Consider the following 23,300-nt stretch of genomic DNA (forward strand, 5'->3'; position numbering starts at 1 on the left):
CGCCAGCAGAGGAAAATCAGAAAGAAGCTGCAGTAACCTCAGAAGGTGGAACAAACCCTCTACACCCTCCTCCAGAGCTTATGCCTGCAGCTGAAAACAGCAAAAGTCTCATCAGGGAAGGAAACCATCACGATGCTCATCTACTAGAAATTCAGAACCTATTGAGTTTGGATGTCCAGGACAGAGCAATAGAGAATGGGATATATTTTTCACCAGGAAATTCAGAAAAGTTACCCAAGGAAGCTGAGCTTCAGTTAGACAACGTGGATTTTCTGGAGAACAATAACTTGTTCTTTTCTGGAGGGCAAGATTTTCCCAGCATAGTGAGTAAAACCTCAAATTCAGCCTTACAAAATTCAGAGGAAGAAAATCCACCTTGCTTTGATCCAGATCTGTCAGAATTATGCCAGGAAATCCCATCAGAAACAAATGCCCCACTAGTGCTGTGGGACACCTCCAGCCTCTCGCTTCTTGCTGGTCAGGATGAGAGTAATATCAGAGACCCAGAAGGGATTCAGAGCTGTGCACTGCTGCAGCAGCTGGATCCACACTGCCAGACTCCAAAGGCTGCAGAAGATACCTTTGGATTGGGTCTCGGTGCTGAAGGCTCCACAAACAAGTATCTCTCTATGCAGGAAGACAATTTTCCTCTAACGTACATGTTCACCAGCCAGGCTTCTGAAACATTTGATCAGGGTGTCTCTAATCCTTTCGATGTTGATTCAACCAAAATGGGCCAGGAGGCTCCTGAAAAAATGAACAGGAGCACAAAAAAATTAGGAGCTGAAGAAGATCGTGAAAATCTCTCTTCTGCAGACCTGAATGTGTTAAATGATGGCCTTTTAGAGCAGGAGTTCTTCATATAGCTGAAAAAAAAAAAAAAAAAAAAAAAAAAAAAAGAAAGATGATTAAAAAAACACCCACTCCTGTAGCACAAGTTACCTGATATGGGACAAAAAGTGATTCATGAAATCAGTTTAGAAATCCCCCACTCCGCTGGCACGAGAAAAATTCAGTTGTGCATAGGTTGATTTATTAATGGCTTAAGGACCTAAATTTAAGAACTCTGTCCTCATCATAGTGGGTCAGTGCTCAGTTCCCAAAGAAGAACATTGCAAGAACTGGCTTCACAGTGAGGAACCTCCAAGAAGAGACCAACCAGCACCCCGTTTTCTGCACCCAGGTGTCTTCTGCAGAAGGGATCTTCTGCACAATCTGCTGCTGAGGTCCCTCAGGGAATGTCTGTGTGGCCACCGTCTGCATGGCAGAGGGAAGACAGACCTCTGAAGAGGTCCAACCAGCAAGCAGCCATGAGCAACAAGTTAATGAAGAACTAGAAACTGAAATGAGAAGAGAATGCCATCGTCAGGAAGGAACTGAATCCTTGGCCACAAGTGCACAAGTAAAATGCAATGGGCAAAGGCAAAGCTGAGGGGGGCAGGGTGAAGATTTGTCTCAAATTAGGTTTAGGTGTCCGCAATATTTGCATTTCGATGTAAACCAGATGCCCAAATCAGAGTCAATGGAGAAATAATAAGTACAATCTGGGGAGTAATTCAGTCCACCCTAAAGACAACTGTTTTTGAAAAGCTAACAGCTCTCTGGTCTCAGTAGAGTCTGTGCCAAGCCGTCTCCACCAACTACAGTGCAACCTTAGGTATCTATTTCATACATAGACAACTACATTCAGACATCCAGAGATTAATCCAACCCAACAGGTCATATACTTTCTCACCATATGGCTTGCCTGCACTGAATAATAATGATAACTCACTCCCCTCACTACATTTTTCCTTCGGTAGAGTGCAAAATTGTTTCACATAGGAGGTCGCCATCATTAGCCCCATTGTATGATGATAAGCAAGGATAAGTGAAATGACCTTGCGAAGGTCACCCGGTGAGAAGGGCAGAGGAGGAAAGGGAACCCAGGTCTCCTGAGGTCTTGGGGTGTGGGGACATTGCTACATCCACTCTCGCTGTGCGGTTGTGCTCTGACCCTCCCTCACTGCCCTTTGCTGCCATAACACAGATGTTATAGGAGTTAACAATTATACGAATGATAAACAAGCTCACCAGAAACTTCAGAGTGTCAAAGCAAGGACACCTTATGAAAAGGATCGTGGAGCGTATCACTTCATATGTTTTAATCAGCTGTCTGTAAAAAAAATAAAAAATAAAAAATGAAGATGTTAAAATAATTTATTTTTAAAATTAAAAAAAAAAATTAAAACCAACCTCCCTGCCTCACCAGTGCCAAAATAACCCTGGCTCTGTCAGATCTGCTGGAGGAGTAAAGCTGCTTAATGACTGCATCTGCTGCAAAGCAGTGCGTCAGTGCTCTGTGCAGGGAGAACGTTCAATCAACATGAATCAGGGAAAAGAGAGATGTCCTTGAATGTTACATGACTCATTAGATGCTGAAGTCAGTCTCACCTTGGGATGGGGCAAGACACTTGGCACAGACATTGGAGCAGGTTGCCCAGAGCAGCTGTGGCTGCCCCCTCCCTGGCAATGCTCAAGGCCAGGCTGGATGGGGCTTGGAGCAACCTGGTCTGGTGGGAGGTGTCCCTGCCCATGGCCGGCGGGTTGGAACAAGATGGTCTTTGAGGTCCCTTCGGACACAAACCATTCTGTGATTCTGTGATTGTATGAGGTGCTGCCATCTCACAGCCCTGCTTGAAACCTGGTCAACCTGTGATTAGTGATGCAGAAATGAGACCTAAAGGTTTACAGGAATCAAGCACCTTTCACTGAAGTAGTGGGAAGGCAGTGGCCTGTTACCTGTGCTAAAGATGCTCTGAGTGACATCGCAGACCAAGCTGTCACTAGAAGATGACACCCATAAACCTGACCTCTCCCTGCCAGCACTAAGAGGAAGAGGGAAAATGTAGAAGCACCACAGCTGGTGGGCACGAATCCATTCTGGCCACAATTCACCCTGCACTGGTTTTGGCTGGGATAGAGTTAATCGTCTTCATAGTAGCTAGTGTGGGGCCATGTTTTGGATTTGTGCTGAAAACAGTGTTGATAACACAGAGATGTTTTGGTTATTGCTGAGCAGTACTTACACAGAGTCAAAGCCTTTTCTGCTCCTCACCTCACCTCACCAGCGAGGAGGCTGGGGATGCACGAGAAGTTCGGAGGAGACATTGCTGGGACAGCTGACCCCAATTGACCAAAGGGATATTCCAGATCATATGACGTCATGCTCAGCATATAAAGCTGGGGGAAGAAGAAGGAAGGGGGGGATGTTCGAAGCGACGGCGTTTGTCTTCCCCAGTCGCCGTTACACTTAATGGAGCCCTGCTTTCCTGAGGATGGCTGGATGTCTCCCTGCCAATGGGAAGCAGTGAATGAATCCCTTGTTTTGCTTTGCTTGTGCGCAGCTTTTGCTCTATCTATTAAACTCACTTTACCTCAACCCATGGATTTTCTCACTTTTACTCTTCTGATTATCTCCCACATCCCACCGAGGGGAGAGAAGTGAGTGAGTGGCTGTGTGAGGCTGAGTTGCTGGCTGGAGTTAAACCAGGACACACCCCGACATACAGGTGTCCAATGGGTCTCCAACCACAGTCACTCCTGATGTTCAGTTCTGTGTAAGAGAAAAGCCAAGTCCATGAATTAGTGCACCGATCCCCCGCTGCCTGCACTAGCCTTCCACCCCAGCAAAAGTTTCTTTTTCTGAACTACTCTCTTGGATGCTCCTTCTCCCTTTCCATAGTCCTTGACACCTGTACATGGATGTACAGGGTTTCCAGCTCGCCACCCCAGGTCTTCCCTGAGACCTCCTGATTTCTCACGACCTCTGATAGAGGCTTTTCCATTTTCAGGAGGCTTTGCAAGTGTTAGCCCACATGGGCAAAATTCTCAGACAGGGAGCAATGAGCACAGAAACTCTAGCAGAGGGGCTCCAAGAAAAAGAGATTTGCAGCCTTTGTCCCTGAGAGATCTCCACCATGCAGGATTAACCCACTCAGCCCCAGATGATGAAGACATCATAAGAACAATGTCTTTCTATGCAAAATGTCATCTTAGGGTGACAGAATTTACAAGGGACTGAAGCTTTCCCAGGGCTTCAGAAGATCCTGTCTAGCGACGTTAGGAAGAACAGCCTCGAGAAGCCACATCTGTGTTAGCACGTAAGACTGCAGTCATGTCTGGGTCACCCCCAAGGAGTTTTTATAGTCAAAATCTGGCCTCTTTGCCACAGGAGGTGCTGGTGACTGAGCAGTGGGAGGGAAGACCATGAGCCAAACACAACAGGGTAAGCTTGAAGACTTCAGCTTGTTGCATGATGATGGAAAGGGCACCTACTGCCTGTTCAGCAAGACGGGGTCAAAATGCTTCTGCCACAGCAGATCTCCTTGGCCAGGTCATCCCATGACATGGCCAGAGATGGATTTAGGGTAAAAGGAACCTCTGGCAGGTTGCTTAGCTCGACCTCCTGTTCAAGGCTTGTCTCTGAATAATAGCAAGTTCTCTCATCTAAGGAAGTGGGTCCAGAGCCCAGTGATGGTGCATGCACAATACAAGCACATCGCTGGTACGAATTTACACAACTCTAAGTAACATTTACCTCTCTCTTCCTTTACTCCCAATAGCATTGACCAGTATGACCTCTCTCTCTCACCCCAGCTTAGAGGGTGATGTTTTAAGATCCTATCTTCTACCCCTCTTCCCACTTCTGTAAGTACACCAGTGCCATAGTCACTCATGAAACACTAACCCAGACTTGTGTGATCCTTCAGGAACTTTGCTGGAAGCTCAGATATACTAGCTGGGTTGAGTGTGAAGGACAAAGAATTTGAAAGCAGACATGAAGTGAGCTCTTGTGAAAGCAGCCAGGAGACCTTTGCCAAATTACACACTGAATTTCATAGGCTGAGGGCAATTCGGCTTTCCAGTTTCCAGGAATAAAGACACAAACCACTCAGGGAGTCTGTTCAGGAAGCAGCTCAGACGTGCAGTAAAAATCAGGTCAATCTGCTTTTCAAGTGATATCAGAACCTCAGGCAAAGCCAAGCTGGTGTCGCTTCTTATCCCCAAATCCTGTGTGCTCTGTATGTTTGTGTGCATAACATGCAGTTTTTCTTAAGGGTACTCTGTAAGCCAAATCTATTTTAGGATTCTCCCCAAAACACTGTAGTTTAGATGTGGTTTTATGACTAACCAGGGTTTCTCCACGGGACAAATGAAAACTGACAGCTTGGGACATAGCTGTCAAGACCAAGTCTACTTGACTACCAGCCATATTTCCCGGTCCAGAAGAGAAGTGGTTTTCTGCTTCTCTTTCCTATAGTCTCCAGGATGAGCTATATGCACATTAAGCCATTAATGAGAACAGCAAATTTACTCTGTTTGTTTGACCATAGTTAGGAAAATTAGCCCTCATTTGCAGAGTCACAACTTCATGTCTCAAACAAAAACCTTGCGTTGCAGCACAGTTGCCTTCAGGAGGCCTGGGGTGACACTCCAGGCTTGGACAAGACAAGCTTTCCCTGCACTGTCTCCAAGAGATGCAACGCTCTGACACCTTTGTTCTGGCCCCAAGAACAGGGAGGGAAAGGCTGGTGACAAAGTACGCCCTGGAGGACTGCAATATATCATCATAACGGACAAACATGCTGATACAAGTGCTCATTTTATCACACCTGTTTAGGGGTTTAGTGCTCATATAGTTTAAACATTAATATTTGCCTATTTAAGAAACGTGCCCCAGTGCAGCCTGACCGTAGAGATAGTCACCATGACTGAGTTTGGAGATTTTATAAGTGCTCTGGGGGAGTTTGGGCTATACCAGAAGCTGCTGGTACTGCTCCTCTCCCTCCCACTACTTCTCAATCCTTTCCAAATGATTGGCCAAGTGTTCATGGTTGTGGATGTGCCCCACCACTGCAATACCAGCTGGATCCGCGCTGTTGGCCCCAACCTGACGGAGGAAGAGCAGCTGAACCTCACCCTGCCCCAGGATGAGGATGGGGTGTACGAGCAGTGCTCCATGTACTCACCAGTGGACTGGGACCTCGACTCCATCATGGCATACGGCCTGAACGCCACAGAGAAATGCAGCAGTGGCTGGGTGTACCCCTTAGAGCAACCGCCGTCCCTGCTGACCGAGGTCTGTGATCACCTTTTGACGTGCTGGGGACGTGGTAGGGAAGGGGTGGGCATACCCTGTCCTGTAGTTTGATAAGCCAATGCCAGCTGTGGTGCAGTCAGGCTGAGATTTACAGCAGGCACTGGGGGACCTTGACTCTATCACACAGATTGCAGCTGTAATTCTTGGGAGGTTGTTGCGGGAAGACCATGATGCAGACGCCCAGGGGGGCCACAGGCAGAGACGGTGGGGGTGTGAGTCCACCACATGCTTTGCCCACCATCCCTCCCCTTTCCAGTATCCAGGCCCTTGAACCCATGATGTATCTTGCCTGGAGGGATCTTTTGGGTCTCCCTATCATTTTACTCTTCAGCCTGGTTCTCCTCACATCGCTTTCTCTGTGAGAGATATTTACCCTTCAATGACTTGTCATTGATATTTCTGAGGGCTCCAGGGACCTTCAGGGCTGCAATAAAACATCCCATGGGCCATGCAGTTGAGCAAAGGCTCTGTTTATCAGTATCCCAAACTTTTCCCTCTCTGGACCTCTGTTGCTCTCTCATTTTCCCTCATTCCCTCCCTCCCTCCCTTCTTTCCTCACTCCCAGCTCCAGTACTTTCTCACAAGTATCTTCCTTTGAGCTGAAACCGAATGAGAAAGTCCAGCTTCTGCCATTTGGCTCCTTGGAGTCCCTGGAGCACTGTGTCCATTTCACAGCCAGCTTCTCTAGAGGCTCCTCAGCAGCTGCTGCATCCCTTCCCACTTCTAGGCCAGTCCTCCTTTACCAGAGAAACCACTGCTTTCCTGCCCTCCTCCTTCTACCCTGTCCTTCCTTTGCAGCCAGAGAAGCAAGCTGCTAGGACTTTTATCCCAAGCTCCCACTTTAAGCAAAACTTGCCACCCAGGAGGCTCTCTCAGGGACACCTGGGCTGGAGGGGGATTGTGGGGGTCCCAGTGCTCAGGAGATGAGCACCATGGTGAAGAAGCAGGCTGAGCACCTCATACACCTGTCCCACCTCTGACTTGTGCCAAATTGCACTCTGTGGAGGCTCATGTCATTGTGGGTGGGTTCTCTGCTCCCAGGGGCTGGAGTGAGAGCTCAGGCACCCAACTCCTGGGTCCACCATGGACCAGAAGGGCTGCCCACCCTCGGAAAGCATCTGGAACCCATCAAGATCAAAAACATCTGTGTATTCCTTCCTCCAGTTTGACCTGGTGTGCGACAGGAAAGACCTGAACGACATCTCCCAGTCTGTCTACATGGCGGGGCTTCTCGTAGGAGCCATGATCTTTGGGCCACTAAGTGACAGGTGAGGAAACAGCCTCCTTCCCAGAGTGATTGCCCAGCACCCAGGGACAGCCCAGCTGAGAGCGCAAGATCTCCATTCACTGAGCATGAAATACTCCCCCCGCAGGACCCGATCTCCTTGCCTGAGCAAAGGCATCTGGGGCCACCTAACATGTCTGTAGATGTCTGAGGGTTGAAAAGAGAGATAGATACAGCCTTATGGGGGAGGGGTTCTTCAGGTATCACTGGTGTCTCAGCTACCCAATAACGTCTCCAGGAATCCCAGAAACCTACATTTGGGGACAGAGTTGGACCCACCTTCAGCTGTGTTAACCAGACTATGTGTCCCTTCTTCCTGTGGCTCTTTTCAGCTCATGGTGACACAGACCAAAGTCCTCAGCTCCACAGAGGGCACGGCCAGACAGGGCACATGGAAGGGAGAAGGGCACAGCATGTGTACAAGGTGCCTCACAGGAGAACCAGCACTACAGTCCGTTTCAGTCTGATCCTCACTGCTCTCAAGAGAGGGGACATAAGGGTCCTTCAAGGGCTGGTTCCTTTACCAGCATCTCCTTTTGCCTTTATTGGCACCACAACAGGTCAAAAGTAGAAAGGCTGCTTTTCCTACCAGTTACTTCCTGGGATGTACAGAGGAGCTTTGTTCACGTGGGTTTCAAATCTCCTCTGGTGTGAATTTGTTAACCATGAGCCAGCAACGTGCCCTTGTGGCCAAAAAGGCCAACGGCATCCTGGGGTGCATTAAGAAGAGTGTGGCCAGCAGGTCGAGGGAGGTCATTCTCCCATTCTACTCTGCCCTGATAAGGCCACACCTGTCCAGTTCTGGGCCCCCCAATTCAAGAGAGACAGGGAGCTAGTGGAGAGAGTCCAGCAGAGGGCTACTAAGATGATTAAGGGGCTGCAGCATCTCTCATCTGAAGAAAGGCTGAGAGACCTGGAGCTCTTTAGCTTGGCAAAGAGAAGAGTGAGAGGGGACCTTATCAATGCTTATAAATATCTAAAGGGTGAGTGTCAAGAGGATGGGGCCAGGCTCTTTTCAGTGGTGCCCAGTGACAGGCAAAGGGCCCACAGGCACATACTGGAGCACATGAAGTTCCACCTGAACATGAGGAAAAAATTCTTCACTCTGAGGATGGCAGAGCACTGGAACAGGCTACCCAGGGAGGTTGTGGAGTCTCCTTCCCTGGAGATATTCAAAACCTTCCTGGATCTGGTCCTGTGTAACCTGCTCTAGGTGAACCTGCTTTAGCAGGGAGGTTGGACTAGATGATCTCCAGAGGTCCCTTCCAACACCTACCATTCTGTGATTCTGTGAATGGTTCTCAAATCATTCTGTATTCCACCTGGGCTTTTCTCTATCTCCACTCATCTCATCTCCAGATACCAAATGTGTCTTCCCTCTTCCTCCCCAGAATAGGCCGTCGGCCAGTCTTGCTGATCTCCATCCTCCTCCAGTGTTTGTTTGGTGTAGGAATTGCCTTTGTGCCCCATTTCTATGTGTACATGGCCTTCAGATTTGTCCTGGGGGCTGCGGTGTCAGGAATTTTGATTACCAACTTGGCCTTAGGTAAGTAGGATACCCTTACCCTGAGGCTGACAGATGTGGCCTCACAAGTTGCAATAACAAAAGATAGTCCTACATGATGAAAAGGGTGACCCTGAACCTTCTTTCTTCTTTGCAGCTACAGAATGGGTTGGTGCCTCCTACCGGTCAACAGCAGTGCTTATTACCCACTGCTGTTTAGCCATCGGACAGCTAATTTTGGCTGGCTTGAGTTATGGTATTCGCAACTGGAGGCTGCTGGAGATTGCAGGATCTGCTCCACTGTTTGCCCTTTTCTTCTACATCTGGTAATAAGGAGCGGGGCAGAGCTTCTTGCAGACATGACAGCAGCAAGAGGGGTGGCAGTGAGGAGGCAGCAGCTCAGGAGCAGGCTGGGTCTTCCCTGCTAGAGTGCAGTTGCTGGAGGGACTTCTGCAGAGCTCAGCACATCTCCCTGGGGCATTGGGCCATTGAGAGCAGCAGCTGCTTTGCTTCAGGTCCTCAAATGTGGCCTTTGGGGCCCAAATGTAGGCCTGGAAAACCTGACCCAAAGAGGTATTTAGACCCATCCATCCCATGTGATGCCCATTGCTTGCTGGATGTGGTCACAGGGAGGTGGTCTGTGGGGAAACTCAGCAGGTCCCAGCAGCACCACCTCATCTCTTCCTCTTGGCAGGGTGCTACCAGAATCAGCTCGATGGCTGGTGACAAAAGGCAGAATAGAAGAAGCTAAGAAGGTCCTTCAGAAGGCGGCATCCATCAACAAGTCTACCATCCCACCGGAACTCCTTGAGCAGGTACCTGTAACGGCACAGGGAACTGCTTGCTGTCTTCAGAGACTTTCCTCTGTGCTTGGCTTTCTAGCAGACACTGGAGCTGAGATTATCAGATAAACATCTTTCCGTGCCTGCTGGGGGTGATTTGGGCATGGACCGTGGGTGACTCCAGCTTCAGCTGCACTGTGCAGAGACAAGGTCAGGGAAGAGGCACAGTTTTTGCTGAGGCTTAGCCTGGAGTTTTCTGCAGTCCACCTTGAGATATGGAAAGGACTCAAACGCTTTTCTTCTACGAGGATTGCAGGAGTGTCAAGGAGGAGCACAAGGTCTCTGTTTAGTCTGTGGTCTTCCGTGCATAAATGCCTGAAGGGGGGTTACCTCCTTGCTCACCCCAAGGTCCCTACATCCCTAGGAACCTCTTAGTCACCAAACTACTCTGCTGGGCACCCAGAGCACAAATGCAGGAGCCCAGCCCCACTGGGCTGCCTTCCCTCCCAGACCAGTTTGGGGTCACAAGCCTGTCCTGCTGAGGCTTTCCCTTGACTGCAGGTGGAAAAGCAGCTAGCCATGAGTTTCCTCTGCCTGGTTTGACTCTTTGGCTTTCTGCATTTTGAAGTTGAAGCCTGAGAAACAGACCAAGACTGGAAGTCCTCTGGATCTCTTTCGGAAGAAGCACCTCTGGAAAGTGACTTTAATCATGTTGTGCATCTGGTAAGACATCCCCTGGTCCCCTCTTTCCAGAGTTCTAGGTGAAGAAAAGAAAAGATTAAGGAACTATAGTTTTACTTCATGTGATTTTTGGGGTTGTGTTTATGTCTATATGTTCATCTGCTATCTTTCTGTCTCCCCATAATGGACCAGATCTACCTTGTCTGGGCAAGAGGAGAAGCTGCTCATTCATGATGTGGGTGTTGTGAGAAAGGCTGGAGTAATTCCAGCTTTTGGCAACCCCTGGGCCTTGGTGTAGTATTTGTGCCCCCTTAAAAGTTGTGGGTGCAGTCTTAAAGTCACTGACCATATGGGGATCCATACTGCTTTATCTCATGTAACTACCTCCCACAGAATTGTCACAAGAGGTTATTAGAAGCAAAAGAGAGATTGCTTGGCATTTAAATAAGTTGTGTATAGTCTAACCACCTTAATTTTTGAGGATAAACCCCTGGAAAACGCATCTGGTTACATGGTCTATTCCACTTTACTTGAATTTCAGGTTTGCAGACAGCCTTGTCTACTACGGGCTGAGCCTTAGCGTGACAAGTTTTGGCCTGGACATCTACATGACACAGCTTGCCTTTGGGGCAGTGGAGTTACCAGGTCGGTTGAGCTGCATTTTCCTGCTGCAGTGGTTTGGGAGGAAGAAAACCCAGGCCATTCTCCTGCTGCTGTCTGGCCTGATGTGTCTCATCATCACTGGCATCCCTGAAGGTGAACAACCTCTTCCCAACCCAAGAGCATAGCTGGGCAGAGGCCCAACCAGCTCTATCCTGGTTCAGACCCATTCTTCCAGCCTGGCTGGTCACAGATACACACTTGCTCCCAGGGGCTGAGCTGCCTCCAATGCCCCAGCCCAAGAGGCTGCTCTCCCACCATGCTGGCTTCCTCTCTGCATGACTTTCTTCTCCTTCAGAGTTGTGCCTGGTCCTTCCACAGCTCTTGGCGTTTGCCAGACAGTGTCCATTACACACCACCACCCACTAGACACCACCACCTCCTCTCAGAAGGGTGTAGCAGAAATGGCATTTTAAAAGCTGTGCTAGTGCTGTGAGTAAGGCTGAAGGAAAGGGAGGGGCTACACAATGCTTTCAAGCTCATGGACACGATATTTCAAACCGAGCACGACTCAAAGACATGTGGTGGCTCAGTGGCTCACTCCAGTTGCAGATTTAAGAAATGCCCAAGGCCTCAGGAGAAATCTGGGTTCTCTTTGCCAGTTGTCCAGAGGGTATATTCCAGGAAAGGGTACGCTAGGAATGATTTCCAGTGGGTGAAGCAGTAGATTTGCTTGATAAGTCCATTAGAAAGGGCTGTCCCAAGAAATCCCACTGCAGAGAACTCTGGGCCCAACTGAACTTTCTTCAAGGAGGTCACAGCGCTGGTCTCTCCTCCTCCTCTCAGACCAGCCTGTGGCGACCACCGTCCTGGCCACCATCGGCAAGTTTACAGCCACGGCTTCCTTCTCCACCTCCTACGTCTACGCTGCAGAGCTCTTCCCCACGGTCGTCAGGTGAGGTCTCCCCATCCATCGGATCTTCCCCCTCCCACGGCTGGTAGCAGTGATGGGGCAAGAGCCCAGTTGTCCCCATGGCCATGCTTGGTTCCACGGTGGCCCAGGGGATACTGAGCCCTGCCTGCACCTCCCGCTGCCTCTTGCTTCCCCAGGCAGACCGGCGTGGGGCTGTGCTCGATGTCGGCGCGGGTGGCGGGGATCATAGCCCCGCTGATCCGCCTCCTGGGCCAGTACCACCGGGCCATCCCCATGGCCATCTTTGGGAGCGCTCCTGTGGTAGGGGGGCTGCTCTGTTTCCTGCTACCTGAGACCCGTGGCATGGACCTGGCAGACAACATGGGGGCGGCCACCCCACAGCTGAGGTGGGTACCTGGAGCTCTGAATTTAAGGCAAAAAAAAATACAAAGGCTGCAAATTTAAGGAAAAGAGAAATATGCCAGAAACAAGGATGGAAACAGAATCATCTCTTCCTCTTTCCTTCTTGTATTCAGGAGCAGGACACAGGAAATTTTGTCCAAGAAAGACACAGCATTGCATGAAGTAGACTCAGAGAAGGCCATCTGCAAATGCTCGGAGAGCAAGTGATGAATGGACATGCATACACTGAAGGTCTAGTCTGATCCAATCTTTCTTAGACAAATGAGGTATCACCGTCTGGAAAGTGGTCTTTCAGGTGATCAACAAAATATTCATGGTCAGAGGGAGAGGAGATCTGTGTCACTCTGCATTTGGAAAAGATGCACTTCAAACTGTTCCTGAAACCCAGTCTGTTTTGCCGGGCTGCGTGAGTCCTCCCGACGTGTTTCCCAGTTCTTTGCAAACTGGTACCCGTGGAACCAGCCCTGTCGTGTTTTACAGCAATAAAGAATCGCCAGTAGAGTGGTAGTACTGGGCAAGTGAGCGCCGGGCTGTGCCCCTCCTGCACTAATCGCTTGGGTCGTCAGCCTTCTCGTCGGTCCGAGCCTCGACATTTGATCAGGATGTCACGGAAACCCCGTCACACGCGTATTTAGCTTTTATTTCTATGTGGTGTTGAATTTGAGTTCCTACAGGAATAATATAAATTATACTCTGAGTTTGATAAGAGACACTTGTAATGCAATGTGTGAATAATAAATGGTGTTGATTTTTTTTTTTCCTACTGTTTCACAGTTGGCCTTTGTAACTGCTATTGGCTCTGGAGTGTTTTCTACACAGAAATTGTAAGCCTGTAATTTAAACACACAGATGGAAACGTGTTTGGTTTCCATCAGCCACAAACAATGCAGAAACAGAGTGTTAAAGTGGAATGACTGAGTTCAATTAGGACTTTTTTTATTTCAAAATCTCCCAATGAACAATCTGTATTTATTTCCTCTACAAGCAGCTGTGGAAGATTCCTGAATTGTGTTGTGCATGCTGCAATTCAAGGTCATGGTCAGCCTTTAACAGTGACCTTGGTTGGCTGCTGTCAGCTCAGCCACAAATTTTTAGTGTCAACTAGTGTCACACAAAAGAGAGAGAAGGGTGGCCTTCTCTCCTGCTCTACTTGATTGCAAGAAGAGAATGTATTTGTCTCCCTTTCATGAAACTATCTCCTCAAACCACAGTACTACTCTTTGTCAAAGAACTCTGGTCATTCAGGTTTGTAGCATCTGTTCGTTTCATTTCTGACTGCTTTGCGCTATAATAAATGCTTTTTTGAAGGCTGGGCCCAAGTCCAGGCCAGACATGTCTGGAGGTTATATTCATTTTGTGCTTCATCTTTGGTGCACAAAATCTCCCCAGTGTCACATGGGACCTGGACAGGAGATGGGTCAGGGCATTTGCAGAATCTGAGCTTTGGCACTGACTCATTGCACAGAGTCACGAGAGCAGCATTAATGCTGCATCTCCTCACCTCCTCAGCCGTTCCCTACCGGGTCCCTTTCTGCAAGCTTTGCTCTGGTTACTGACCTGGGGCCTTCCCTGCATGGGGTCAGGAGGAAGGAGAGAACAATGTCTTCTAGTCAAAGGGCAAGGTCCAGGTTCCTGACACTTCTGCCCCACAGCCAGGAGTCGGGTTTGTAGCTTTGTTGGTATCACTGACACCAAGGATGTGAAGACTGTCTCGATGGTCCCTTGTGGGGCTCCCCTGGCAACAGGAGATGCTTCACTCCACAGCTCCTCGCCTCACCTTGGGCAACAGGGCCAGGTCAGGCTCTGCTGCCCCTCCATGCCTTAGATACCTCTGGCCCTGCCTGACCGCCTTCCTCAGCAGTCGGGAGGTTCTGGTACATGAACCTGGGTCTCCTCCAAAGGGGAAACAGAGGTTGAGAGGTTCTGACCTGAACATAGACAGGCATAAGTGAGGGTGTAAGTGCAGGAGCAAGGCCTCACTCCCATGTCTGATATAGGAGGGCCTGAAGAAGGCTTGGACATTAAGCAATACGCCTTAGCAAACCCTTCATGGTGTCCCTGGCATTTGCTTACCACTGCTGCCTTCCCCCAACCAGCCCTCCAGTCACGGCTTGGTAAGCAACCCTGTTAAGGTCTTGCATCTGCTCTTCCCAGCTAAACCTTGTTACCCTATTTTGTCCTTGCCTTCTCTTCAGCCTTTTGGCTCCCTCCCCTTGGCTATGGGGTCATCCTCTTTCCCTTAGTTATCCCTTCAGGTCACCTGAGGCACCTTTCACCCTTTGCCTAGCCTTATCACGGTAAGAGCCCAATACATCCCATCATATACATACAAAAGTGTATTTGCATTCTCACATGCTGTTCTACCACACCTAGCTCATCTCTGTACTGTGAGCTCTTTTTATTACAATGTAAGACTATGTGTGTACCAGGTAGCAGTGACATCAAGGCACAGCAAAACCATTGGACATCCTCCCATTCCTCCTGAGCTGAGCAAAACATCTTGAGTCAAGCTATTCAGGTGCTCTTCAGCCAAAAGTGCACCATCCAGGTGCAGTGCTCTAGAGAAGAGCAGACGAAACCGATCTTCAGCCTACTGAGGCACGAATGAGAAGGAAGCAGAAGTACATCAGATGTGCCTGGGCACCTTTATTTATGAAGTGAGCTGTAACAGAGAGTCTCAGAACAGAGTTCCCAAAAGAAGCCGTGGTTCACTCAGTAACTGTACATTTTGCTCCAAGCTCTTCCCTCAGTCTTTATCCGCAACACCTTATTTTCCATAAAAGCCCAAAGGAAGCAGCCCACAGCCTTTGCCAAGGAGAGAGAGCCCTGGGACAAAGGACCAAGCTCCTTTATACTCAGGGCCACCGAACAGGAGCACCACAGCAAATCCTTTGAAAAGTGAGTGCCAGAGAAAAGATGGCACCACAGGCAGCCTCTCCTGATGGGGTATTGTTGCATGTCACTGATTTTATCCAAAACTATCTTCATCAAACTGCTTATCCATGGGGTACTTCGATCCATGGAAAACATGCAGGCATGACAACAGGGAGAAGAAATAAAGTCGGCTTTAAACGCTTGACAGCACCAGAAAACAGCCTTTGAGCTGTATACAAAGCTGGAACACCACCACTGTATAAATTCTGAGCTTCTTGTGTACCAGGCTAGTGGTAAAGAAAGTCATCTTGAGAGACAGGAGATAAGAGGAGGGGAAGCACAGGAAAAGCCCATGTTTTCTTCTTCATAGTATAAGACAAAAGTGGTCCTAAACAATTTAAAGGCAGAAATGGATACAGCAAGAAGGAATAGACTAGAACAGGTAGAATAGATCTGATAGTTCCTAAAAAGATTTGCCCTTTCTTCTAAGAGACCAACTGCCACAACATCTCTCAGTTTCCTGGCACAGATGAATTAATGCTGTCCTACACCATAGCCCGATAGCACCGTTTTTCGTGCACAAAACATCGTGAAGTGCTTTAATTTAAAGCCACCAGCACTAAGGTGAAAATTTTGCTGCCTGTTAGACATCCTTGCTTACTGTTTGCTGCTTCTTCCATTGCATCTTTTTTCTTTCTCATCTGAGTGTCTCAAATTAAAAAAAAAAAATATATATATATATAAAAAGGAATGTTTTTGAGAGAGGGTGAGAAGATCATGCTAGACAGTCAAGAGAAATCACTCCTTGCAAATGTGAGATGCTTTTCAGTGCTGCGTCTGCTCTGGCTTTCTCTTTAGTGAGCACGGTACTCCGTTGCAAGTCTATTCAATGCGCTAGCAAGTGTCTCACTTGGACAAAGTTTACATTCTTACGTTCCCGGAGACAGAACAGGAGAAAGGAAGAGAAAATTTTGCCTCTATCCTGGTTTCTGATGTCTTTTTTTTTTTCCCTTAAATGAAAAGCATCAGTTTTTCTCCAGCAAGAACACTGTTGAACAGAGACAGCATGCAGTGCCTGAGGACAAGCTAGAGAGGGAGATACAGGAAGGCAAAAAAAGAAAAGGAAAAACAAGAATTGGCAGTGACCGCTTGAGAGGTGGTGGTGTCCTGCAAACGGAGACCCTGCCTGTCCTCAGTGCTGGCACAGCACTGGGTTGCCTTTAGCTACAGCTGCTTGCAGGCACAGCTAGAAGTAGGTGGTCTTTGTGTACTCATTGTCTTGGCCACCATCTTTTCCTTTCACGTGTCCATTTTCAGAGCTGCTGTTGGCATTTCCACAGACCTAATGAAAGGGAAAAGAGTTTAAAAGCAAAAAAAGACCAGTTACGAGCTGAACGCAGCCTTCTCAGAGACATTCAGCCTTCAGCAACTGGCTTCCCACTCACCACTCACCCTCTGGGTCCCCATGGACACCCTTCTCCCATCAGGAAGAAGTATCAAGGTGCAATTCCACCAAGTCCCACAGGCAATGGGATGCTGGGAGCTACGTGAGGCCAAAAGCCAGAGGACATGGCTACGAGGCACCAGTCCTTCCCTGGGGAGGGCAGGGGGAGGCAATCAAAGCACCAGTCATTCCCAGAGCCCTTCCATCCCATGAACAGGAACAAAGGGATGACCACCACGGGCAGGGTTATGGGGCCTCCTCCCCTCCCTCTGCAGTGGGGCAGCCCTGCTCCCTGCCCTCCCACCACCGTAAGCCCTCAAAGAAACCCCCAGCCCCAGCGCATGCAATGCCGACGGCCTCCTGAAGTGCTGGCACCCCACGTCCCTGCCCAAGAGGCAGCACAGGCACCACCAGGTACCCACCTCAGCTCGCGGACAGCTGGTCCCCGTGTCATCTGCCAGGTCGGTGCCGCGGGTCTCGGGCAGCAGGAAACAGAGCAGCCCCCCTACCACAGGAGCGCTTCCAAAGATGGCCATGGGGATGGCCCGGTGGTACTGGCCCAGGAGGCGGATCAGCGGGGCTATGATCCCCGCCACCCGCGCCGACATCGAGCACAGCCCCACACCGGTCTGCCTGGGGAAGCAAGAGGCAGCGGGGGGTGCAGGCAGGGCTCAGTATCCCCTGGGCCACCGTGGAACCAAGCATGGCCATGGGGACAACTGGGCTCTTGCCCCATCACTGCTACCAGCCATGGGAGGGGGAAGATCCGATGGATGGGGAGACCTCACCTGACAACTGTGGGGAAGAGCTCTGCGGTGTAGACGTAGGAGGTGGAGAAGGAGGCTGAGGCGGTAAACTTGCCAATGATGGCCAGGACGGTGGTCACCACAGGCTGGTCTGAAGGGAGGAGAAGAGATGGCAGCTGTAGGATGAGGGAGGTCCTAGCTCTGCTCAGGGATGAAGGCTGGGGATGCACAGCGACAACTGTGTCACCTGCAGGGACTCATCGTCTCTGAACAGTGCCTGAACATGGACCAAGGAGCAGCTCTGGCCTGGGGGCCACCTTCAGGGCATTTTGCATCCATCATTTCAACTCTCCACATATTCATTTTCCCAGAGGACAACTCTGATAATAGGTGGCCTACCAGGCTCAGCTCTACCCTCTCCTGTCACAATCAGCAAGCAACAGTTTGCTGATCAGAGTGGGCCTTGGGGAGTTAACCAGGTCTCTTGTGGCTGCGGCACCAGGGCCAGCTCAAGCCCTGAGAGATGTGAACCAGGCTGGTTGGGAGGACAGGACCTGCAGCAGCAAGGGAAGGGTTGGGGCTCTGTGCTTCAATGTACCAGAGGTTGTCCTACCAGCACGGGAAGCCGTCATTCACCTTCAGGGATGCCAGTGATGATCAGACACACCAGGCCACTCAGCAGCAGGAGAACAGCCTGGGTTTTCTTCCTCCCAAACCACTGCAGCATGAAGATACAACCAATGCGGGCTGGGACTTCCACTGCTCCAAATGCAAGCTGTGTCAGGTAGATGTCCAGACCAAAATTTGTCACGTTCAGACTCAGCCCATAGTAGACAAGGCTGTTCACAAACCTGAAAGCCGGGCAGGGTGCACTGAGCATATCTACTGGCCACAACCAAATACAATATTGATCTCCAATGACAACATTTTTGACCAAGCCACGACATTTCCAAGGGCACATAAAACCAGATGAATACCACAGGACTGCCAAAGCTGGAATGGCTCTAAGTTTTCCCACAAACTGCATAGCATCTTGAATAGTGAGAAACAGAAACACCCATCAATAACACCCAAAATCACAAGGTGAATTTACAGTTATGACTAACCATCAATCTCTTCTTTTCTTCACCTAGAACTCTGGAAAGAGGGGACCAGGGGATGTCTTACCAGATGCACAACATGATTAAAGTCACTTTCCAGAGGTGCTTCTTCCGAAAGAGATCCAGAGGACTTCCAGTCTTGGTCTGTTTCTCAGGCTTCAACTTCAAAATGCAGAAAGCCAAAGAGTCAAACCAGGCAGAGGAAACTCATGGCTAGCTGCTTTTCCACCTGCAGTCAAGGGAAAGCCTCAGCGGGACAGGCTTGTGACCCCAAACTGGTCTGGGAGGGAAGGCAGCCCAGTGGGGCTGGGCTCCTGCATTTGTGCTCTGGGTGCCCAGCAGAGTAGTTTGGTGACTAAGAGGTTCCTAGGGATGAACGACTCCCCAGTGTAGGGACTTTGACATGGGCTTGTCATTTGGGCATTTATGCAAGGAAGACCACAAACTAAACAGAGACCTCATGCTCCTCCTCAACACTCCTCCAATCCCCACAGAAGAAAAGTCCTTTCCAAGCTCCAGGCTGAGCCTCAGCAGAGACTGTGCCTCTAGCGATAGGACAAGAGGAAATGGCTTCAGGTTGTGCCAGGGAAGATTTAGATTGGACATCAGGAAAAATGTCTTTACTGAAAGAGTAGTCAAACACTGGAACAGGCTGCCCAGGGAAGTGGTGGAGTCACCATCTCTGAAGGTGCTCAAAAAATATGCTGATGTAGCACTTGTAGGCATGGTTTATTTGGCATGGTGGTATTAGATCAACAGTTGGACTTGATGATCTTAGAGAACCTAATGATTCTATGATTATTCCCTGACCTTGTCTCTGTACAGTGCAGCTGAAGCTGGAGTCACCCATGGTCCATGCCCAAATCACCCCCAGCAGGCACGGAAAGATGTTTATCTGATAATCTCAGCTCCAGTGCCTGCTAGAAAGCCAAGCACAGAGGAAAGTCTCTGAAGACAGCAAGCAGTTCCCTGTGCCGTTACAGGTACCTGCTCAAGGAGTTCCGGTGGGATGGTAGACTTGTTGATGGATGCCGCCTTCTGAAGGACCTTCTTAGCTTCTTCTATTCTGCCTTTTGTCACCAGCCACCGAGCTGATTCTGGTAGCACCCTGCCAAGGGGAAGAGATGAGGTGGTGCTGCTGGGACCTACTGAGTTTCCCCACAGACCACCTCCCTGTGACCACATCCAGCAAGCAATGGGCATCACATGGGATGGATGGGTCTAAATACCTCTTTGGGTCAGGTTTTCCAGGCCTACATTTGGGCCCCAAAGGCCACATTTGAGGACCTGAAGCAAAGCAGCTGCTGCTCTCAATGGCCCAATGCCCCAGGGAGATGTGCTGAGCTCTGCAGAAGTCCCTCCAGCACCTGCACTCTAGCAAGGAAGACCCAGCCTGCTCCTGAGCTGCTGCCTCCTCACTGCCATCCCTCACTCTTGCTGCTGTCACGTCTGCCAGGAGCTCTGCCCACATTCCCCTTACCAGATGTAGAAGAAAAAGGCAAACAGTGGAGCAGATCCTGCAATCTCCAGCAGCCTCCAGTTGCGAATACCATAACTCAAGCCAGCCAAAATCATCTGTCCGATGGCGAAACAGCAGTGAGAAATAAGCACTGCCGTTGGCCGGTAGGAGGCACCAACCCATTCTGTAGCTGCAAAGAAGAAAGAAGATTGAGAGTCATCCATGCAGGTGACTTGCCCTGATGCAAACAGGGTGTTTTCCCTGGAGAATAGCTCTCCTGGACGTGCGGCAGTGAGAGCTCTGGCATCAGTCACACATGCAAGTCACCAGTGTTTCACGAGATGCATCACCTCTCCTTATCATCAGGGTGTCCTGGTCCTCTGCAAGAGGACCTGAAGCTCAGAGCCCCTCACTGGGTCAGAGCCTGGGCCCAAACCAATCATGTCCCAGAGCCACTGGGCTCTGTCCCTGCACTGATCTACTGAGCTGGGAGGTTGTCCTCCTCCTCTGAGCACTGGCATGGGAGAGATGCTCCTCGTGGCTCTTACTCAGGGTTGAGGAGATGCCAAAGTGCCAAGGACAGTGCAGAGCAAGCCCTGTCCCCAGTGCAGTGTTTTTCAAGTCGTTTGTGACTTTTATTTCTTTACAGACCTTTCCTATTGCAGACAACTCTCTGCCTCAGGGCAAGGGCATCCTACTCACCTAAGGCCAGTATCGTCATGGTGATCCCTGACACTGAAGCCCCCACGACACATCTGAAGGCCATGTACACATAGAAATGAGGCACAAAGGCAATTCCTACACCAAACAAACACTGGAGGAAGACGGAGATCAGCAAGACTGGCCGACGGCCAATCCTGGGGAGGAAGAGGGAAGACACAGTCAGTATCTGGAGAGACCCAGTGAAGATGGGGAAGAGCCCAGCGGGTTACACAGTGATTGTATTGCCCTCTCTTGAGGGTGATACGGCCCAGACTAAACCCTGGGTTGACATATGAAGCACGCTGTGCACACGCTGTGCCCTTCTGCCTCCCACCCCCTGTGTGTCCACGTCCTCATGGGACCTGAGGACTTTGGTCAGGGTCCCTGCTAGTGAGGAGCGGTGACAAAATGCACGGGGTGCAGTGCCCAGCCAGGCTCGGAGCAGCGTGCCGCTCTGTGCACCGCCGGCTTTGCACAGACCTGGGATGGGCGGTTGTGTCTCCTCACCTGTCACTTAGTGGCCCAAAGATCATGGCTCCTAGAAACAGCCCCATCATGTAGATGGATTGGGAGATGTCATTCAGGTGCTTCCTGTCACACACCAGGTCAAACTGGAGGAAGGAAACAGAGATGCTTTTGATCTTGAAGAGGTTCCAGATGCTTTCTGATCTGACCTTTAAGGATGTGAGTCTCCATGCACATAGCAGATAAGTCAGAGGTGGGACAAGCCCACGGGGCACTCCGTGGTGCCCCTCTCCCGAATACTGGGACCTGCAGGACTTCCCCTCCAGCCTGGGCACTCCCAGGGGAGCCTCCTGGTTGGCAAATTTTCCTTAAAGTGGGATATGGGAAGTCCCAGCAGCTTGCTTCCTCCTAAACTGCCTGCCCTCCCAGAGGAAATAGGATGAGGGCAACACTGATTCCTGAGCCAAGCAGCTTCTGTTAAAGAGATGTTCTGCAACTGCCAGCGTCCAGAGGGCAACTATAGAAAGAGTCGTGTAGGGAAGAGCATGTATAGGAAGTACAGAGAGGTCAGAAAGCACTGAAAGAAGTTTATCAGTGCTCGCTGGAGCACTGTTGGTGTGGCTGAAGCTCCTGTTCACTGTTAGATGTGTGGCTTTGCAAGCTCTCTTCTCCTTGTCAAACCCAGAACCTCCGCACAGAGTGAGGAGGGGTGAGGAACTCGGGCTGTTTGCGACAACCCTGAGCCGGAGTCGCGACACTGAGACCCTGAAGCAGACACTTCACAGCTGCTCGACCTGACAGTTCCCCAGCGTGCGTGGGAGCAGAAACCAAGTCCTGAGTTCTGCCTCCTTCCCCTGGCGAGGGCGTCCAAAGCACAAAGCTGTGCAAAGGGACAACTTGGAGGGTTACCTCCTGTCTGCAGAGGGGCAGCTGGGGCAGGGAGACCCAAAAGGTCCCACCAGGAGTGATTCACCTCTCCATTGGCTCTGCCTGTGGCTCCGCTGGCATCTATATTGCAGCCTGCTTGCACGTAACCCCTCCAGGACCACACGTGGGACCTGGGTGGTGGAGTCAAGGTCCCCAAAATACACCTCATGCAAAACTCATCCCAGCCCAGCTGCACCATGGCTGGCACCAGCTTTGATTGCACTGCAGGACAGGGTGGCCATTTGGGTGCCCCATCCCTTCCACATCCCCAGCACATCAAAAGGTGATCACAGACCTCGGTCAGCAGGGACGGCGGTTGCTCTAAGGGGTACACCCAGCCACTGCTGCATTCCTCTGTGGCGTTCAGGCCGTATGCCATGATGGAGTCAAGGTCCCAGTCCACCGGTGAGTACATGGAGCACTGCTCGTACACCCCGTCCGCGTCCCGGGGCAGGGTGAGGTTCAGCTGCTCTTCCTCCGTCAGGTTGGGGCCGACGGCGCGGATCCAGCCGGTATCGCAGTGGTGGGGCACGTGTGGAACCATGAAAAGTTGGCAGAACTGGTGGAAAGCCACACTGAGGCACGGAAACAACGTGAACAGCACCAGCCATTTCTGAAACGGCCCAAAATCACCAAGCACTTTCAAAATTTCCCCAACGCCTGACATTGGCAGCTGCGTCTGGAACAGGACAGTGCTGGGACAGACTTCCCAGAGGGCTGGAATTAATGTTTAAACCTAAGATAAGCTCTGCAATCATAGACAGCCACCAGAAACATGTAAAGTCAGGATAGACTTAATGCCTGATGTTTTACATGTCCTAAGTACATCATGTAATATATTAATCATCTCTGTGCCACCCACGAACACACGGCACTGGCTGGAGCAGCAGGACCCCTGTTTCATATAACCTGGGTCACCCCCTCTGCCAGGGCCGGGTGGCATTGACAGGGGAAAAGATTCTTCTCCAAAGCAACTGCAAGTGCTGCGTTTGCTGAACCACTGAGGAGGTCCCCGGTGGTTCCACTCGGGAAAGCAAGGTTCAGAGGGGCCAAAACAGCCCAGCGTGATGCAGAGCTGGGTAAAGTCCAGGGGGGATAAAGGGAGTGATGATAATGGATGGGCAGAGCTGCAGACAAAGAAGGGCGGCCAGTCGGCTGGCCAGGCAACATGAGACTCCTTTTCCTTCATCTTTTGCAGCTTCCCTGCACAACCACGAGCAAGCCCTGCATGGGATGTCCACCTTTCCCACCAG

At 50.3% G+C, this 23,300-nt stretch overlaps 2 protein-coding genes across 2 annotated transcripts; one reads left to right on the forward strand and one right to left on the reverse strand.

Annotated features, from left to right (window-relative positions):
* Positions 1-5,749: 5,749 nt before the first annotated feature.
* LOC104351481 (solute carrier family 22 member 13-like) lies at positions 5,750-12,537 on the forward strand. The gene is made up of 10 exons (XM_086467333.1): positions 5,750-6,121; positions 7,307-7,410; positions 8,819-8,973; positions 9,089-9,257; positions 9,626-9,746; positions 10,342-10,436; positions 10,936-11,150; positions 11,841-11,949; positions 12,105-12,314; positions 12,444-12,537. The coding sequence occupies exons 1-10, from the start codon at positions 5,750-5,752 to the stop codon at positions 12,535-12,537; spliced, it is 1,644 nt and encodes a 547-aa protein (XP_086323459.1).
* Positions 12,538-16,450: 3,913 nt separating this feature from the next.
* Positions 16,451-22,714, reverse strand: LOC104351907 (solute carrier family 22 member 13). The gene is made up of 10 exons (XM_086467137.1): positions 22,343-22,714; positions 21,163-21,266; positions 20,656-20,810; positions 19,975-20,143; positions 19,482-19,602; positions 18,562-18,656; positions 18,031-18,245; positions 17,437-17,545; positions 17,071-17,281; positions 16,451-16,546 (listed from the first exon to the last, which is right to left on the reverse strand). Exons 1-10 carry the CDS (start codon positions 22,712-22,714, stop codon positions 16,451-16,453), a joined length of 1,647 nt encoding a protein of 548 aa, XP_086323263.1.
* Between the last annotated feature and the right edge of the window lie 586 nt (positions 22,715-23,300).

The sequence above is a fragment of the Leptosomus discolor genome, chromosome 6 (assembly GCF_034619465.1).
Source record: "Leptosomus discolor isolate bLepDis1 chromosome 6, bLepDis1.hap2, whole genome shotgun sequence".
In the NCBI taxonomy this organism is placed as follows: domain Eukaryota; kingdom Metazoa; phylum Chordata; class Aves; order Leptosomiformes; family Leptosomidae; genus Leptosomus; species Leptosomus discolor.